Raw genomic sequence first — 18,865 nt, 5'->3', positions numbered from 1 at the left:
TCTGACTCTTGCCTCCATTAAAGACAGTAGTAAAATAACATTAAGTATCTCAAGATAACTTCTAGAATTGAATTTTCTCCCCAAAACTCTACCTAGCCCATTCTAGAATAAGTATAATAGTTTTCAAATAGTTTAATTACAATATGTTTTATATTCTTGGAACACTGTCATCTTGGTGTTTCTTAATTTCTGTTTTGTTGACCATAAAACTCACTTATTTGTATAACTATGGAATTAGTTCATCTGCAGGCCTCACTTTTCATCCAATTTTACATTTTGTGTTTTATTTGAAGAAAGTGTTAAAAGGTTTCTGAATGGATTACTTACTTATTGCCTTAAATTTAATATATATATATATATATATATATATATATATCAAGATTTTTTAACTAACTATTTTAAGTGAAGAAATTGAATGATCCAATCTTTGTGCATCATGTTGTCATACTCCAGGGAAAATTATCTTATACCCCAGGCACATTTTGTGCACTCTTTTCATAGAACTTACTGCCCCTTCTGCAGCACCCCTCTCCCAAACCCCTCACATCCTTAAAAGTGAGGAAATATTCTTTCTTCTGAAGAATATGATTTTTCCTTTTTCTGGATAATGTTTATATCAAATTCTGGAACAGATAAAATGTAGAGGATATTTAATGTTAATGGTTTTTTTAAAAGAAGGTTGCTTTTACATTTGTGGAAACTAGTACTAATTATAAAAGTGTCTCATTTGAGCCTGACTATGAATGCATTCAGCCATTTATTTGTCTTTTAACTGGTACTGGTAGAGTTCCCATTAAGCTTCCTGGCCATGAGGGGGCACTACAGACCTTCCTGCTACCAGGGTCAACTGGACAGACTAGACAAAAATAACAATTTAGAATCATTTGGTGATATTGATTCTTGACTTTTGATGTCTTTATTCAGTTCTTTATCCTATCTATTTATGTGTTTACCATGATGCAGGTTATTAAATGAACTTCAGGTTTCACATATGCATGGAAATTACTCTACCATGAGCCACATGTTAATTTAGAACTACTGAATGTGTCCACATTTCCTCCTTTTCATCTGGTTATATATAAAATATAAATTATATGGTATACATTAATTTTTTTCCTTGCTTAGATTAGGAATTGTAAAAAGCTAGAGTTTATACTTTGATTTGTTTTTATGTGGCTACATATTTACCTGGGCCAAATCTCAGCTTGATAATGCCATTTTTTAATGCTGTTTTAGAGTGTAAAAATAACATGAGTAGCTGAGTAACAACATCCACTAAGAGTTCTCTCATTGATGAGGGCATGAATTTAAATTAAATGTTTAAAAAAAATTTTTTTTTAATAAAGTAGCAAAGAAACTTGAGACACATCTCATAAAACTCATGGTAGTTGGGTGATAGTGAAAAATGAGCCATCTGCTTTGTGAGCCGTGGTGCTGCCCAGGCAGGGTGTGGGCTTCCCTCGTTAATTACCTCTGCATCTCACCAAGTCATTTCTTGCTGAGACTTACAGTAATCTGCAGTTGATGAAATAGCCTTCTGCTGAGCCAGGTTAAGATTTGTTATTCTGATGGATTTAGACTTATTCTGTAAAAAGAGACCTAAAGACCAAGCTCACTTCAAGGAAAGTGAGCATTACAGCATGGTAGATAAGTCTGGGTTCCTAGAGATGTTAACTGTAAACATGGGAGAGAGAAATGCAAGTGCTTGGCTCCACAGCACTGCTTGGGGAAGGCTTAATTCATTGCTTTGTAAAACACAACAATATTGAAAGGCACCATCAGCTCTATTCTTTTTAGTCTGCAAAGGAGTTGCTTGCTTTTTCTTTAGCAGTGCTAGATAAATGCTCATCACTTCTTCCTCTGTGAGGCAAAGCTATATACAAAGGAACCTGAAGAAGTCTTCGCCATGCCCTTTTGCAACCTCAGATTTTAGTGGGAAGTTCACAGACTGATGTCATATTTTCTCCCTGGATCATTTTTTTTTTAAAGACAAAAACTAAATCTGGAAAGGAGATTCACATCTGCCTGTTTAAAAGTGTGTCTTGTGTAATATGGAGGAATTATATTCTCAGTTGATCCTGTCCTTGCATATATAATATAAATAATATAATATATAACAATATTTCACATTAAAACTCTGAAGTAGAAGCAGAGCATATTTCAATCCACATAAATGATAGTTGAAAGCTTTTGAGGAGATATTAAATTGGCAATTATGTCACGATATTAACAACATCATATAGATATTAGCTAAAACCCTGGCACTGTGAAAGAAAGAATCAGGGGCAAGTGCAAAGACTGAGAATTTTTTCCCCCAAAGCTCTTTTCTTACTATTGGTTATATTATCTTTACACTATACCTCCTGTGTTCTAGGAAGCTACATTTTTGCTCAGTGTGATTCTGCCAGACTAATTAATCCAGATGTATGGATGCTGTTTTGTTTTGTATTCCCCAGGGTAGACATTAGGAAGAGACAAGGCTTGCTCTGGCAGCTTGTCCCTCAGTTTGTGTCATTACCAATAGATGTTTATCCACCTCAGAACTGGAGTCAGACTTGTTAAAACATAAAATCTTGTCTGCGTTTGGTTTTATTCTGGTGTCCAAGCTGGCAGAGTGGGTGGGGTCTTGTTGTTGGGTGTAACCTTTGAGGACCAGCCCCCATCTTGGGCACTGAGTTTTGTGTGTCCTGCCGTGCTTTTTGTGTATGTTAACATGAAAGTCAGGAGGATGTATAAATGGCTCTTTGGGAGTAAGTGTTGAACAAACTATCCTCCTGATCGGGTGACACCTGCTGACTCTTGGACATAATTCAAAGCAGATCCCCCACCACCACAGTGTGACCCATTGTCACTTGAGAAAATGGCATTTGGTGGTGTGTTCGGGTTGAGCATCTCAAAAATAACCCTCAGTGCCACCCTGTGTTCTTGTTCTGCTGGTCCTGAGAGCAGGTTTTTTGCTCACCTCCATGTAACATTTGGACAGTGGGAAAAGAAATGCCAGGCTATACAGTCACACTTGTCAAGGTACTGACACTACTCCTCTAAGAATCGAGGGAAGGGAAAAGAAAATCTGTGATAAGAATGAAGAGGGGGGAAAGGACATGCTTTAACAAGTCAATCATTGTTGAAGATCAGGGCAGTTAGAACAGAAATGTAAGAGGGCTCATTCTCTAGCATGATGCCCTTCCTTCAGGACAGTCTGCTGGATGGTGCCTGCCTGGCTCAGTATTTAAGGATTATAAATGCATATAGTTCTTTTCCTTTAGGGAATATGTATATCACGTATACACATATATAGAATATATATTAATTTGTAATGATGCAGACATTGAATAGCTGAGTATGACATCTTCCACATCTTATGAAGGTACTCTGCTGTCACTAATTGTTTTTATTTTGAATTTTGCATTATCATCCCAGTAGGTTGGATTATTATTACTTTTATAAAAACCAGTTTACCATGTTCTGATGGACACATCTTCAAATGCAAGATCTGATTTCAGTAGAATTTGATTTTGGCAGTAGATTCTTTAGCATGCTTCATGTCAAAATTCTATGAAAATTACCGAGTAGGTCCCTGTTTTATTCCAGTTCTTTTCCTGATCTGCTGTTGATTGTCACTTCCAGTTTAGTTTTTGAGTGTGAACTACTGTGAGATGTCAGTGTGCTCCTTGCCAGACTCAGGTGTTATTAAGTCAAATAATACTATTTAGCTATCCAGATAATCCCATCCTGCTGATACTGGGTAATTTACTAGAGTCACCTCTGCTCTTCAGCACATACCCACTGAACATACCTTAGTGTTCACAATAAGCACTAAGATTTCAAATCCTCGAGCCTCTGCAGCTCACGGTAGGAGTCAGTCCCTGCTGTATGTATTCATTACAGTTTTCTACTAAGATCTCCAGCATAAGGAAACATGATACATTTGGGGTCCTTCTAACTGAATGCTTTGAGAAATGAAGCTTTTAATTTTAAGTCATTGAGACAGGATTATATAGCCCTGTCTGGCTTCAGACTCTTGATCCTTCTACCTTAGTATCCTGACTCCTGGGATTATAGTTGTGTCGCCATGCCGTGGAAGAAAGCGGCTGTTTACTGTCACGAGAGGGATAAAGAAAAATAAAATGCCAAATTCTTTATGCTGGTTTATGCTGCTGTTCTTCTATCTACTTTATTAAAAACATTCAAATAGGAAGACTCTTTAGAATACGCTTATCATGATTGGACAATGTTTGAATGCCTTTTTGTATGCTTCATCAACCCCATGCTATGTTTTTAGTCCACAGATAATGGTGTTTTTATTCAGCCAAAACGTAACTACTCTAATTAGTTTAAAGGAACAGTACCTTTTTACTTATATGCTTTGAAAAATTCCACTGAATTCTAGGGGGTGGAAATGATTGATCTTTAGGACAGGGCAAATGAGAGTATCCCCTAAAGAGGTCAAAACGTTAGGAAGCTGAAAAGCAGTTGTCTTCTTACCTTTCGTCCCTAGGGGAAAGCTGACATGCATGAACCTGAAGCCTGGCAGGTGGGGAGAGTGACCAAAACACAGCAAGTCCCAGTGATGAAGGTCCTGGCCACCCTCAAGAGCAGGCACTCAAAACATGAGATTCCTCTTTCTAAAGTCTCTAGAGTTAGAAATTCTAAGTGCATTTCCTTACCTAGTGTGGCCATTGACCCTCTCTTTCCTGTGTTTTCTATTCATCTTCCACGCTGGGTTAACCAGAAGCTTCAGCCATAATTCAGTCCCATTTTGAGGCCCATGGTGAGATCCCTGTGTGGAAAATAGCAACTGTGAGTGAAACGTTGAAATATTTCTCAAAAGGAATCTCTGCCCCCTGTCCTCCCTCTGGTATATTTTCTCAGAAGAAGCAGACCTGTATCTAATAATCAGGAAGTTGAATAGCCCAGAGGGAGGGGGAACCTGCAGGAATGCGATACAGGGAAGCCCTGGACCACAGATGTGTAGGAGATGGAAGCAAGCAGTTGAGACAGGGAAAAAATGGCAGATTCTAACTCTGCGGAGATGGAGATTGCAAATTTGATGGGAGATAATAGAGATGAATTAGAGAAAGGGACCCAAAAAACTCATTTAACACCACCAACAAAATGCAGTTGGATTAACTATATGGTAAACAAAAAGAAATTTTACTTTATAAAAAGTGCTATACTTGCTGGGCGTGATGGCGCACACCTTTAATTCCAGCACTCAGACAGATTTCTGAGTTTGAGGCCAGCCTGGTCTACAGAGTGAGTTCTAGGACAGCCAGGGCTACACAGAGAAACCCTGTCTCAGAAAACAAAAATAAACAAACAAAAAGTGCTATACTTTACCACGTTTCTTAGCTATGATTTCTATCAATATTGTCACTGTAATATAGGCACTCAAAATTGATGATCCTCCAAAGTGTGAGGGGATATAATTCTATTACATTAGGTAGGAAGAGAAGTCTATAACATATGTACAGATATATTTATATAGAGAAATATATGATATATATTATATATTTGTTTTGATGGAATGGTGTTAATAAGTGTGTTCGTTTATTTTAAAAATACCTTCATCTTTTCATTATGTGTAGTGCCTCAAATTTTCATCTGAAAATTCTGTTGTTTATGAAAACTAAATGCCTAGCATCCACTAGATTTGATTATTTAATTCACTGTATTGATTACTTTGAATAAAATCTGTGTCCATTTAGATTTGTCTTCATTGCTTTTTCTAACGTATGGAAATGGCAGGGAGCAAATGCCAGGCCTTGTGTTCCTTCTAAATGTTAATTTCCTCTGGAGATTGTTTTTTTTTAGGAGCCATTTATTTAAAAGGGCTCAGATTGTTACCCAACAAAATAGTTTTTTAATAACTGTGCACATTAACTTTATGATCATGTTCATAATCATTAAATATAATTGATCATTTTTCTTATGTATTTAAAATACTGTATGTAATTACAAGATCATTTGAAATTTACGTGCCCCTTATATTTCAGATCATAAAGCATTCTTTCTTATGGCTTCCTCCTGCTACCTTTCCACAGCAAGGATTATCAGAGAGATGATCTAGCATAGGGCATAGTCATATTTTTCAAGAAGGGATTAGCTGTCCAAATATAGGCAAATTCTGATCAATAGCACCCCAGAGGATCAGGGTGGAAGCAGAAGAAGTGAAGCCAGGAGGGGCTAGAATCCCAGTGAATCCGGGGCTTATGGAGAGCCGCATATGCTAAAGAATGCTTGGAAAGCAGTGCTCCACTCACACTCACTAAGGAGTCACTGTAATTACATACAGTTTTATTGTAGGGTGGGTTACAGGCTATAAAGTTTTCTACATAAATCACATTCACATAAGGTTTCAAGATACTTGTCTCTAATACCTACAATGAGTTGAACATTGACGAGGGTACTTTTATATGTTCCTGTCATGGCATCTATATTTCAGTCAACTGAAAGAGAATGCCTCCTCTTCCTGGGTTACATACCCTCTGCTGGAGAACGTGTTGGTATTGTCATGGCAACTCCATTTGGGGAAATGGTATAAAGAGAATGTAAAATATTCAACTAAAAATAAAAGGAGCCTGGGGCCTGACTCCTGTGATTGAGTTTTTAATCATCTTAAGGTCACCAGATTTAACGAATATGAATGAATACAGAACAGTCAGATAAAATTAGGTTATTTCTTTATATGACCCAGCACAGGGGAAGGCCAGGGCCAAGTAGTGGGAATGGGTGGGTAGGGGAGCAGGGCCGGGGGGGGGGGTATAGGGAACTTTTGGGATAGCATTTGAAATGTAAATAAAGAAAATAATAATAAAAAAAAATTTAGGTTATTTCAGATAGCAGTTTTTCTTATGTCCGATATAAAATTTGGGGGCACACTTACACTAAAATGGTATTCATTGCTCATTCAACTTAAAATTTAATTAGACATCCTGCTTTTTTGATCAGGCAACCAACATCCGGCAGCAAGTACCAGGCCCTCTGTCTTCCAGATTAGTGAAGTTAAATAATCATACTTACTTCATAAGTTACAGGTTTGAATCTAGCTTTGCTGAATTCTCAACCATTAAGTCTGTATTTATGACCCATGATCATACTTGGAGTATTTAGCATTGTTATCATTGAAGGTCATGCTTTCTCAACAAGAATTAAAAACAAAATAAACAAACAAAAAAACAAACCACTGGATTCAAGATACTTTATGGAGCATTGTCACGACTAAAGGTAAATAGACCACACCTGAATCTAACTTTTCTATCTTATTTTCTGTCTTCATTTTTATTCTCGTAAAATACATATATTTATATTTTAGTTAAGTGGCTTATGTGTGGTATGTTGGAAATTTAACATTTCAGAATGTTATACACTAAAAACAATGCTGTCCTATTCCAGCCCTAACTTGCCTTCTCCACAGATAATCGGTGGTGATATTGAAATGGCTTGTTACCAGTGTTTTGCTTTGTATCCTTATATATTCACATTTTTCCATAAAAAGAGGCTTTGCTTTACTACTTAACAACATATTATAGTATATTTGCTAAAATTATATTTTAATAAATATTTGTGAATATCATTGTATCTCTGGTGATACTATTGGAACAGTTTGTCTACTCAGTTTTTAAAATTTATGCTTAAGTTATGCGGAAATGGGCTATCCTTTTCTCGTAATTTAGGAAGGTAGCATGATTCATTCCTATTCTGCCACCGTTATCATCCACCCCAAATCACATCTCCTACCCAAACAGCAGTTTTATGGCAACTTTCTCTCTCTCTCTTGCCTTCTGTAAGCTCCCTGCAGATGCATGAATTATAGTGGACCACTATAGAATAAGCCACTGGTTGCCCAGTTTGTATAGACTAAACATCAAATTGCTTTTTAGTTAAAAATCCTAGGTCCTGCTTGTCTACTTCTCGGCATGCAAAGGTTTCCATGCCCACTGGCTCCTACCATATCTACTCTTGTGTCTGTTTCTGTTCCTTGGGATTTTCCACTCAGTTATACCTACAGTGGCTCACACCTTCCTTGCAGACATTGTACTGCATGTGGGGTGTGTTCTGCCTTTCCTTTGCAGAATGACTTTCTCTGATCATCTAATCTAAAATGTATCATTTGAGTTATCTTATTTTCATCATCTTATAATAGTTAACTGGTAAGCCACTGGAAATGTCAAATTATGTTTACCTTTTTTATTACTTTGTTTTCTGTTTCAAACTCACAGAAATCTAAATACTTCATGTTAACCTCTGGGCATAGTATTTGTTAACTATGTAAACACATGCATAGCTTTATAGGAAAAGATTAATGAATACTGTTAGAAGAGTAAACCAGGTGTACTAGATAGCTTTGTGTCAACTTGACACAGCTGGAGTTATCACAGAGAAAGGAGTTTCAGTTGGGGAAATGCCTCCATGAGATCCAGCTGTAAGGCATTTTCTCAATTAGTGATCAAGGGGGGAGGTTCCCTTGTGGGTGGTGCCATCTCTGGGCTGGTAGTCTTGGGTTCTATAAGAGAGTGGACTGAGCAAGCCAGGGGAGGCAAGCCAGTAAAGACCATCCTGCCATGGCCTCTGCATCAGCTCCTGCTTTCTGACCTGTTTGAGTTCCAGTCCTGCATCCTTGGGTGATCTACAGCAGTATGGAAATGTAAGCTGAATAAACCCTTTCCTCCCCAACTTGCTTCTTGGTCATGATGTTTGTGCAGGAATAGAAACCCTGACTAAGACACCAGGTATGGGGGCTAAATTTGGGATTACATTCTCCACACTAGTTTTTGAGACAAGATCTCTTACTGAGCCTGAAGCTAAGCTGATTTGGCCACAATGGCAGTGAAGCAAGCTCAGGTTTACTTCTGTGTTTTTCTACAGAGAATGTGGAAATATTGTATCAAACGTTTAAAATAGGTACTAAAGATCTGAACTCAGGATCTTGTGCTTGACTAGAAATCATTCTATTTGCTGAATCATCTCCCCAGCTTCAGTTTGGAAACATTTAGTAGATGAAACTGATCAGAAAACTCTAAAGAATGAACAGGGAGAATTATATGGGTGTGGCCACATTCCTGGTTTATGACTTAGATTCAAACTTCCAAGGAGCTGATGTTTCACTTGACATCAAATCAGTTCATGAGCACATATCTACAATTTAACAAGAGAATTGATCACTAAGGGGTGTGGGAGAATTTTCTGGAGGTGATGTTTATGTTCTGTAACTTTATTGGGGTGTGTCATATAGGTGAATGCAGCTATCAGAACATATTTAAAGGTACATGTAAGATTTGTAGAGTTGACCTTTTGTCAATATATCTTTAAAAAAACCTGTAAAAAGACATTGAAAAGTTAGCATAATGCTGGAGTGTGTAGAGGTGAAATGTGCTAAGATCATGTGCATTTTATTGTTGTTGTTTTGAAATAGGGTCATATGTACCCCCATGCTAGCCATGTTCTTGCTGTGTAGTCCAGTGTGAATAACTGATTCTCCTGTTTCCCTCTGACAAGTATTAGGATTACAGGAATTCTCCCCTACCATTCCTGGATACTATATTCTTTTAAATAAATAAGATGGAATGATAAAATAGAAGGATGAATGGATGGGTCATGATTAGGTGATAAAACAACATAATATTCATTGTAAGTACAGTCCATGGAATTATCTATTATAATGTATAATTCTCTCAATTTATAAAAATACAGGGGAAACAGATATTTTACTCATAATAATATATTCCCTAGGGGTAAAAGTTTTAATTTATAATAAATTAATAGATAATATACATTAATTCTTAAAATCCATAATTGGGATTTAGAATAAGATAGTAATGCTACCAGTTAATGATAATTCATTCTCTCTCTCTCTCTCTCTCTCTCTCTCTCTCTCTCTCTCTCTGTGTCTGTGTCTGTGTCTGTGTGTCTGTGTGAGTGTATTATTGGGTAGCACAAGGAAATAGATGTGTGTGAAACACTAGGAAAAGAGCCCCTTTTTGTTTATGTCCCAAGTAAACTCATAGACAGAGAGCTACAGAGGGCCTAGGAAGGTAACTTTATGCCAACCCCTCGGGTTGCATATGTAGACAACAAAAGCAGTTGATTAATTAGTTTTCCAATATTGTGACCACATTACAAAAAAGAAAAAAGAAAAAAAAAGAATTAAAGAACAAAAGAATCATTTGCTCATAGATGCATAATGTTCAGTTCCCAGATACTTGGCCCAATGAACCTCTGCATAACAGTATGATCATAGAGCATCTTCTTCACTTTGTGACACACAGGAAGAAGTCAGAGCAAGGTATAACCCCTGCGGACAACTGCCTTCAGTTATCTATATCCTGGATATAGGCCCTGTCACTTAGTTTTCACTGCCTTCATTAATGTCAGCATTTTAGAAATCCACCAAGAGATTAACCCACGTGCTGAACAATTGTCACAGTTGATCCTCATGCAAAATGAGGATCCTTTCAATTCCACAAACCCATGTAAAGGCTAAATGTGGAGGTACAGATCTATAACTCCCAGCAGTTGGGGTGGGAAGGAAGTGGGTAGATCCTTGGAGATCCCTGGACAGAAGCCTATCTTAACTGACAAGGGTTAGTGAGTGAGCCTGGTTCAAAAATGAGATGATGGAAGAAGACACTAGATGTAGACCTGTATTCTCCATGAACCCCTACATGCACAGGGAGACACACACACACACACACACACACACACACACACACACACACACTGTATGGAATGCATTATCCTGTTTAATAACTATACTTTAAGATCAGAGACTTTACAATCTTAATTTGTCTCTGGAAAGACTTTTTCAAAAAGAGAATTGTATTTGACAGTCAAAATTAACCATCAGGTAAATTAAATTATCTGTTTCCAATAGACAATTAAGAGCCATCTACCTGTATTCTTAGCTTCTTTAAGATTTCTGGATTTCTTATCTATGAACTTTTCTTTTCTTTTCTTTTCTTTTTTTTTTGAGACAGGGTTTCTCTGTGTAGCCCTGGTTGTCTTGAAACTCACTCTATAGACCAAGCTGGCCTCGAACTCAGAAATCCACCTGTCTCTGCCTCCCTCTGCTGGGATTAAAGGTGTGCGCCACCACTGCTTGGCTTCTATGAACTTTTCTATGAAAACATAAATAAAGCAATGTCATTTATTAAATCGACTGTGAAGGTGTCTCGTATGTTGTATATGCGAAGTAAGTTTACAGAGTCTGGCAGGTGGCTAGTTCTCAGCTCTGTAAAGTCAGGCAGGGTTAGCAGTAAATGTTACTTTTTTATATAAAAGACCCTTAAAGGCAGTGAAAGTAGATTCAACTCTACCTGCCATAATGCCTCATAGTCTCTACAAAGTGCTAAAAACGTTTATTACATGAAGACTTGTATTATTATTATACTGTATATTCATTTTCATTAAGGTAAGGGCTTCTACATTTTCCTATTTTCATTGTGGATCTGTGATGGTATATCCGTTTGTGGTTAGATATCCCTGTGGTTGCTATTCTTGTTTGTACATTCACCACAGCACAAAGTTAAATTAATTCTCCAGGACAAAAATTTTGGCTCTGTTTACCTGATGGCTTGGTCCGCAAATTGGATCTGATTATAGACATGGAAAAACACAATCCTGACTTAGGCATGAGTTTGTTGCCTTGAATGTGAGCCAAAGAGAGAAGTACCCACTAGATGGTTTGTGATTTTATCTCCTTTAACCTTGGGTGAATTCCAGTGAGATCGGGAATATGGGCATTTACAGGGAATCAGAACCTTGGTAGTATAAATTCCACTATTGTCATTATCAGGTTCAGTTAAAATGGAAGCTGTGTAAGATCTTCCATGCTTTTCATAATTATTCAAGATCTGCAGAGTAAAGTACATCATTGGAATTTCGAGATGCTTTAACTAAAATATATGTGTTCCATCAACTACACAAAATGTACTTCTGGGGCAACAGAGAATCCTGATTATACAATGTGGTAGTGGAAAGAGATTGCCGAGCCTGTGTGGGCTGCCAGGAAGGTGCTAAGCTTTGAATAACATGGCATTTTATCATCTTTGAAAAGCAATCAGAAGTAAGGAACAAAGACTTAAAAGTAAATTTAAACCAAATTCCCATATTTCTGTAATTTAAACAACTTGTTTTGCTTTCTCACTCTTTAATTGTCTTCAGATTTGACAAACCATCTGTCCTGTTCAGTGTCAGAAGGATCATTCAGTAGCTCCTGGGATAAGTGGCAGGAATTTTGAATTTAGCTAGGGCATCCTACTTGTCTGATGGCATTTGAAATATTTGTTGATAACTCATGCAGAATTCACAAGGGAAGCTCTGGGCATCTGGGGTAGGGTCCAAATTTTAAAATTTTCTTTATTTTTGGAATTATTTGACAAATTTTGGTGTGTACTCTCATACTTTCAGATGATATCCATAAAGTAAATCAAAATTTTATCGAGTGATTGACGTAAAATATTTCTACAAATTGCTTTTATTAAAATACCTGCCTTGTGTTCATACCATAGCCCATTGTTTTTTATGACTGCTGGAACAACTGACCACAGAAGCATTGTATTTAGAACATGCAGAAATATGTCCTCTCACAGTTCTGTAGAGATTCTGTGAAGGCAGAGCTGCGCTCCCTCCGAGAGGTCAAAGGAGAATGTGTTCCTAGCCTTTTCCAGCTCTTGGTTGCTGGGGAACCTCGGCTGATAGATACTGTGTCACTCCACCCTCCTCATGCTTTCTCTTGCCTTCCCTTCTGCTTCATTAAATTGCCCTCAGCCTTCTTGTAAAGACACTTGTGATTACACTTAGAGCCCACCCACAGACTTTCCCCATCATAAACTCTTTAAATTTGATCTAAAGATTTTTTTGCCATATAAGGAATTATTCAGAGGTTTTGAGAATTAGGAGATAGTTTTCTTTGGGGTAATATGTTCTTCAACCTCTACAATGGGCGTCACTTCGCTGTGTGGATTCATATGGATGGGGCCTGGGTACTTTTTTTCTATTTTATCTCAGCTGTTAATCCAAGGGGAAGGGGAACAATCTACCAGGACATTAAATCCTGAAATCTTCTTTAGTGAAGTGAAGGGTTAACGTGTGTGTGTGTGTGCGCACACACACACACAGAGCAGAGGTACCTGTGGGGGGGGGGGTTGAGGGGAACAGACAGGCAGGCAGGCAGAGATGGAGCAAAGAGAAACAGAGACAGAAAGACAGAATAACCCAATGATGAGTGATGCTGTGTGTCTTCCTAAGGCACTCTGTCTTGTTTACTGATTCATCTGGAGAGAGTGACAGGAATCCACCTGCCTTCATTTCTTAGTTACTGCAGTTGAAACATGTCACCATACACAGCATTTATTTAAAAGTGGGTCCCAAGGATCATAACCGAGGTCCCCGTGCTTACGCAGCAAGCACATTTCTAACTGAGCCATCTTAACAGGTTATTTTCTTGAGCTGTAACCTGCACCTCCAATTTTAGCCACTCACGTGGCCAATGCATTTGATTATAAGTGGTACAGGGTCATTTTAGCAGGCTTGTCCTCACTGACAGAAGTACTTGAAGCAAGTGTCCTAGCAACAGTGACTCTCCATGCAGCTTATCTCTTAAGAATAGAATCCTCCAGTGCCCGGCAGTATCTGAACCCATCTGAAAGAAGCATAAGGCTTTTCGCCTTTCCCCAAATCCTTAACTTAGGGCAGGAACATACAGGGCTGTAAACCTTAGGATCAGGAGGCAAGCATGTAATTTGTTGAGAGTAGATGCAAATATGAAACAGGAAGTGGTACAGCTAGAAAGATCCTAGATTCAACTTACTACCAAAAGAATCCAAAAAAAAGTAGATGAGGAGGAAGGCTGTTTCAGAGTTACATTTGTGAGACATCTGCAGAATCCTGAGTGATAATGGTTCATGTTGGATTGCACCTTCCTCGTCCTTTCGGAGGTGGTATTTGTCCCTTTCAGCTCTGAAGTTCCATTGTGACGATTCTCCCCTGTCTAAAAGGAGAAGGTAATAAGAACCTTGAGAGGAGGCTCTCGGAGAAGCTGGCAGGAGGTTGGGGGAGGGGAGTGGTAAGTGAAGTCAGAGGTGGTGAATGTCCAGTGGCATTAATTCCGACAATACTTAATTTTTATTCTGGTAGTGCTGAGTGGGTGGGTCATAAACAGATTCAGAATATTGCTGAGCCCGGGAGAGTTTTCCTAGTGTAGTTACTAGACCCGACTGTCCTCTCATTGCAGGCAGCACCATTTCTCCTGAACAGCCCATCCTAGAACCTCATTTGCTGTCTAGCAAATGGACAGTACACCAGAGACTAGGTAACTAAGCCACACAGAGAATGTCTTCTTGAACCTTTTACAGCTGGAGCTGGAAGAAAGAACCCTTTGTTTTCTTACTTAGGAACTCAAAGATGTGCATATGCACTGCTTACAGAGGACAGTTCTTGGGAGAAATAAGAGAAGTAAACACTGGAGATGTTTGAAAGAGGAGGTAAAGAAAGGAAAGATAAAGGTTTTAATTCCTGCATCTCTGAGGCTAGTTTTGCTCATATCTTTTTATAATTTGCCAACAAAAACTCACCCTTGACTTTAACATTCAGTTCAGTGTTTGACATTTGAAGCTAAAAGAACTCTTGAGTTAGGGATGTGATGTAGCTCAGTTGATGAAGTGCCTGCTTACCATGCACAATGCCCCAAGTCAATCCGGAATATCACAGTAAAGGGAGAGGTGGGTGATGTAGGCCTCATGTTCTCTGCACACAGGAGGTAGGGACAAGAAACAGAAGGTCAAGATTGCTCTCATGCAGTGAATTGGAGGTCAGCTTGAGCTATATGAAGTGTGCATCAAACGAGAAAAAATAAGTGACAGTTCTTATATGGCATGTCAGTGTGGAACACTTGAAGTGGGATTGGCAGAAAGCTACCTGGCATGTCTCTTCATGTATGGAAGACAGTGCAGGAAGGAATGTGATAGTATGGATTGGGTATTCCTCATCTGAAATGCTGGGGTTCGAAATTGTTTCAGACTTTTTTGGTGTCTTAGAATATGTTTGCAAATCTTACATATTATCTTGGGAAGGAACTCAAATCTGAGTAGAAAATTTGTTTCAGGTATATAAATACATGCACTGCTTGAAGGCAAGCTTAAACAGTACTGATAAAACATTTTGTTTATAATTCTTTCTTTTTTCCCTATTTTGAGACAAAGTCTCATGGTATAATTCAGACTGGCATTGAAATTGTCATTAGTCCAGGCTTAGCTCAAACTTATGATCCATCTACATCAGCCTCCCTTGTGTTGGGCTTACAAATGTGCACTACCTCATCTGGTTTAAAGCAAAGTTTCATGGCATGGAATTTTCCATCTGTGGCATTGTGTTAGGGTTTTAAAGGCTTTACATTTGGAGCTTTTGTGGGTTCATATTTTTGATTTTGTTTTTTTGGTTGGTTGGTGTCGGTTTTGGTTTTATTTTTTGAGTAGAGAGGCCTATTGGTTACTTGTCACATTGACACAATCTGTAGTTTCAATGTACTTCCACTTAATTTGGAAGCACTCTAATAGGAAGAGAATTTGCTATGGACATACAGTCCTTTTGCTGACATGTGCACACTCAGTCCACCATCTGAAGCCTGCCTTTCCTCATCTGACCAGTGTTTAGATAGTTTCTGACACCTCCACACTGCCCTTTCCTGGCTCAGAGTAGGTAGCCATGACTGAGCATTCAAGCTCTAACTATCTGAGACCTTATTGGGGAAAAGTTCTAGCACCATAAGTTTTATTATTTTTCTGTATTATTTCCTGCCATGGTTTTGCATATTAGAAATATATTTGTCTTTTCTTTATTTTATCCTAGTCTAAAGTAGAGCATTTTCCTGGGTAGGTACTATAGATGAACAGATTGACCACAGGGGCTTTATATGGGATACTGGTTCTCAGAGAGTCAGAGAAGCTGTCCTAGCTAATTGGATTATGTCTCCGCTTTACTAAGTCCGTAGGAAGCTTTCTTTCTCTTTTATCATATAATACATGTATATTGAAATATCAATCCCTGAATTGTAGAGAGAATTGACTTTAGAATAAACAAACAAACAAACAAACAAACACTGAGCCAGTTGCGATAGAAACTAACACTATTTCAGGATGCATTTCTACATCTGGCGTAAGGCCCTCTACTATGTGTCTCCTCAGGAAGCACAAGACTAGTCACGGTTCTTCCATTATTGAACATTATGACTACCCTTAAGTCCTGATTAATGAACCTGTTAGACCACGTTTTAAATGAATGAAATAGAATGTTCTGCTTTAGTTCGATCCTAGCCTAATTCCACTGAGCACAATATATACATTCCTGTGTGTTATTTATGAAAGACTGTTTACTCAGTGCATGTTCCCTAAGCTGCTCACTTGCCTCCCCTGTGAATTCTTCAGCTTCTAGAGTCACGCAGCCCAACCTAAAGCCCCCAGGCCATCCAGCTCATAGAGTCTGTGATTGTGAAGGCCTGAGGAAGTTGCTCAGACGTCTGCGGAAGCCTCTGACTCGGCTCCTCTCCTTAGTTCAGCATGTGGAACAGAACAAAAAGAATAATTTGATCTTATTTCCTCTGTTTACAGGCTCTGTACAACTCAATCAAGAACGAGAAGCTTGAATGGGCAGTGTGAGTATGCTAGATATCAGCTTTTTAATGATGTGCCTTTCTCTTGCTGCTTTTCTCCGTGCCTTGGAGGTGATTTTAGAGCATTAAATATGCATAAGCAGTTCTTATTTTATTTCAGTTGTCTGACCTGCTTTGTGTGAAACCCTGTCAACCCTGAGAGATCTTGGTTATTTGTGGTGGGCGAGGGTTAGTCAGCATTCTGCTTTTGCTCAGGTTCCTATATCTATAAGCAATTAATGACCTTATAATAAATCCTTTGAAAATCACATCCTGAAAAGCAAACCCGTTGGAAAAATTGTGTTTATTCCAAAACCTAATATACATGGTGTGCATAGCATCTACTTATTTGAATTTTCCTCTTTCTATCATCATAGATGAAAGTTTCTTATGATACTAGTTATTCTGTGGTGTGAGTCCATATTGATGAAAAGAAAATAAAGAGGTCTTATGTGTAGAGAAGCTTGAGAAATGATGCACTAAGTTAAAATGGCCAGTTGCTTTAAACTTAAAAGTTTTATAGTATATTCAATGATTCTCTGATACAAAAATAATTCCAGAATCTACTTAACAGTAAAATGTTGAAGGTACATGCTTTATGAAATACTGTTTAGATAAACTCTACTTAGCTTTATATAAACCAACAATACTTTGTTGTTAAATTTTCACAGATACACAAATAAAGTTTTTCTTTTAAAAAATTATTAGGTTTGCTGGTTAGATGGGCTAGCTGGTTAAGGAACTTGTTGGCAAGCCTAATGACCTGAGTTTGATCCCACATGATGATAGAGAACCAACTTCTACAAATTAATCCTCTGAGCTCCACATGTACCATGACGGGCTGGTACCCATGCACCTTACCGCAGTGTGTTTGTCCCCTCACACACACACAGTTCTTAAAGTTAATACCACTTGAGTTACTCCATTAATTTCCAGGCCATACATTATTGCTGTAAGTGAAATAGTCTTTTTAATACTTGAGTATTTGCAAGTATAACCACTTATGTGTCTGTGCGTATATATGATAAAGCTTACTTAGAAACAACATACCATTTCAAGGATTACTTTGTAACATTTTAACAATCATGGTTAAGAGCACCCACTACTCTTTCAGAAAATCAACTGTTGTTCCCAGCACGGACATGGTAGTTCACAAACATAGCTCTAGTTCCATTAGATTCTATACCCTCTTCTGAACTCCAGAGGCACCACACATCAGGCTTAGAAAATCAGATTTCAGAGTCCGATGTGAGCATGAGTTTCCCTCTCCTGGAGACTAAGTTCATATCAGCGATCTTCTCGCCTAACTTTTGGGAAGATCCAGAAGTACTTTGTAGCATTAACTATAAAACAGATTATCTTTCAGTTGACATGGGACTCTGTCACTGAGAAAGCTCAGGTTCTAGTTTTTTTCTCTCCCTCTCTCTTTCTTCTCTATTTAATCCTTCATCCATCTGCCTGTGTATACTGCTTGTTTGTGTTTTACAGAGAATGGAAGTAAGGCACTATGGCCATTGATTATATTTTAATCTTCTTCTATAAACCAAAGTTGTTGGATAGATTCATCATGGGTACCTTTCCAGTTGTGGCATCCTGTGTGTGAATTTTGCTTTTGTCGGTGTCTCCTGGGCCAATTTACCGAGTAAAGAGCAGTGTGGTGTTTTATAGAGTGGATATAAAACAAAAGGGTGGAGGTAATGGGCATGGATAAAGCAGTGTGGAGAGAGACAAGGTGTCCACCCCAGTTTGCTTGCTCTTGCTGTGATAAAACCCCACAAGCAAAATCAGTTTGAGGTAGAAGGCTCTGTCTCAGTTTATGGTTTTCAGCGCTGTTAAACATCGGCTGAAAGAGTGTTTGTAGAGCAAACTTCAGGAAACGATTCTGTACCTCAGCTTTATGATCCTCTAGGTCACACTGTGTGCTTCCTTAACAGATGAGCTATCCACACATGTGGCTGCACCCCAGTGCCCTGTGAGCTTTCTCTTCTCTTTCTCGGACTCATTGTCCTCTTCTCAGCCACGGTGTTGGTACCTTCCTCAGCTCAACATGGCCCATTGTCTTATAAGAGCATCATTCTCATTCATTTCCTAACTTTATCTGCCATTTCTATACAAATTTCCCCTCAATCTAAATTCAGCTGTATCTGTTTTTCTAAATTTCAGTTCCCTTTACACTGTGCTGCAGGAATTTGGGTCAGCACTTGCATGCAGCGTCTCTTT

At 38.3% G+C, this 18,865-nt stretch overlaps 1 protein-coding gene across 6 annotated transcripts in view; it reads left to right on the top strand.

The window, feature by feature from the left end:
- Psd3 (pleckstrin and Sec7 domain containing 3) overlaps window positions 1–18,865 on the top strand; it is a 522,390-nt gene that overhangs the window by 405,323 nt on the left and 98,202 nt on the right. For all 6 annotated transcript variants that reach the window (XM_029532004.1, XM_029532006.1, XM_029532007.1 and 3 more), the window contains one exon: window positions 16,605–16,648. In XM_029532004.1, the coding sequence (XP_029387864.1) occupies window positions 16,605–16,648 (44 nt within the window). The remainder of the gene's footprint in view (window positions 1–16,604; window positions 16,649–18,865) is intronic.

The sequence above is a fragment of the Mus pahari genome, chromosome 19, assembly GCF_900095145.1.
Source record: "Mus pahari chromosome 19, PAHARI_EIJ_v1.1, whole genome shotgun sequence".
Classification (NCBI taxonomy): Eukaryota; Metazoa; Chordata; class Mammalia; order Rodentia; family Muridae; genus Mus; species Mus pahari.
The sequence above is the reverse complement of the archived record's forward strand: the minus strand, read 5'-3'. Positions and strand labels throughout refer to the sequence as shown.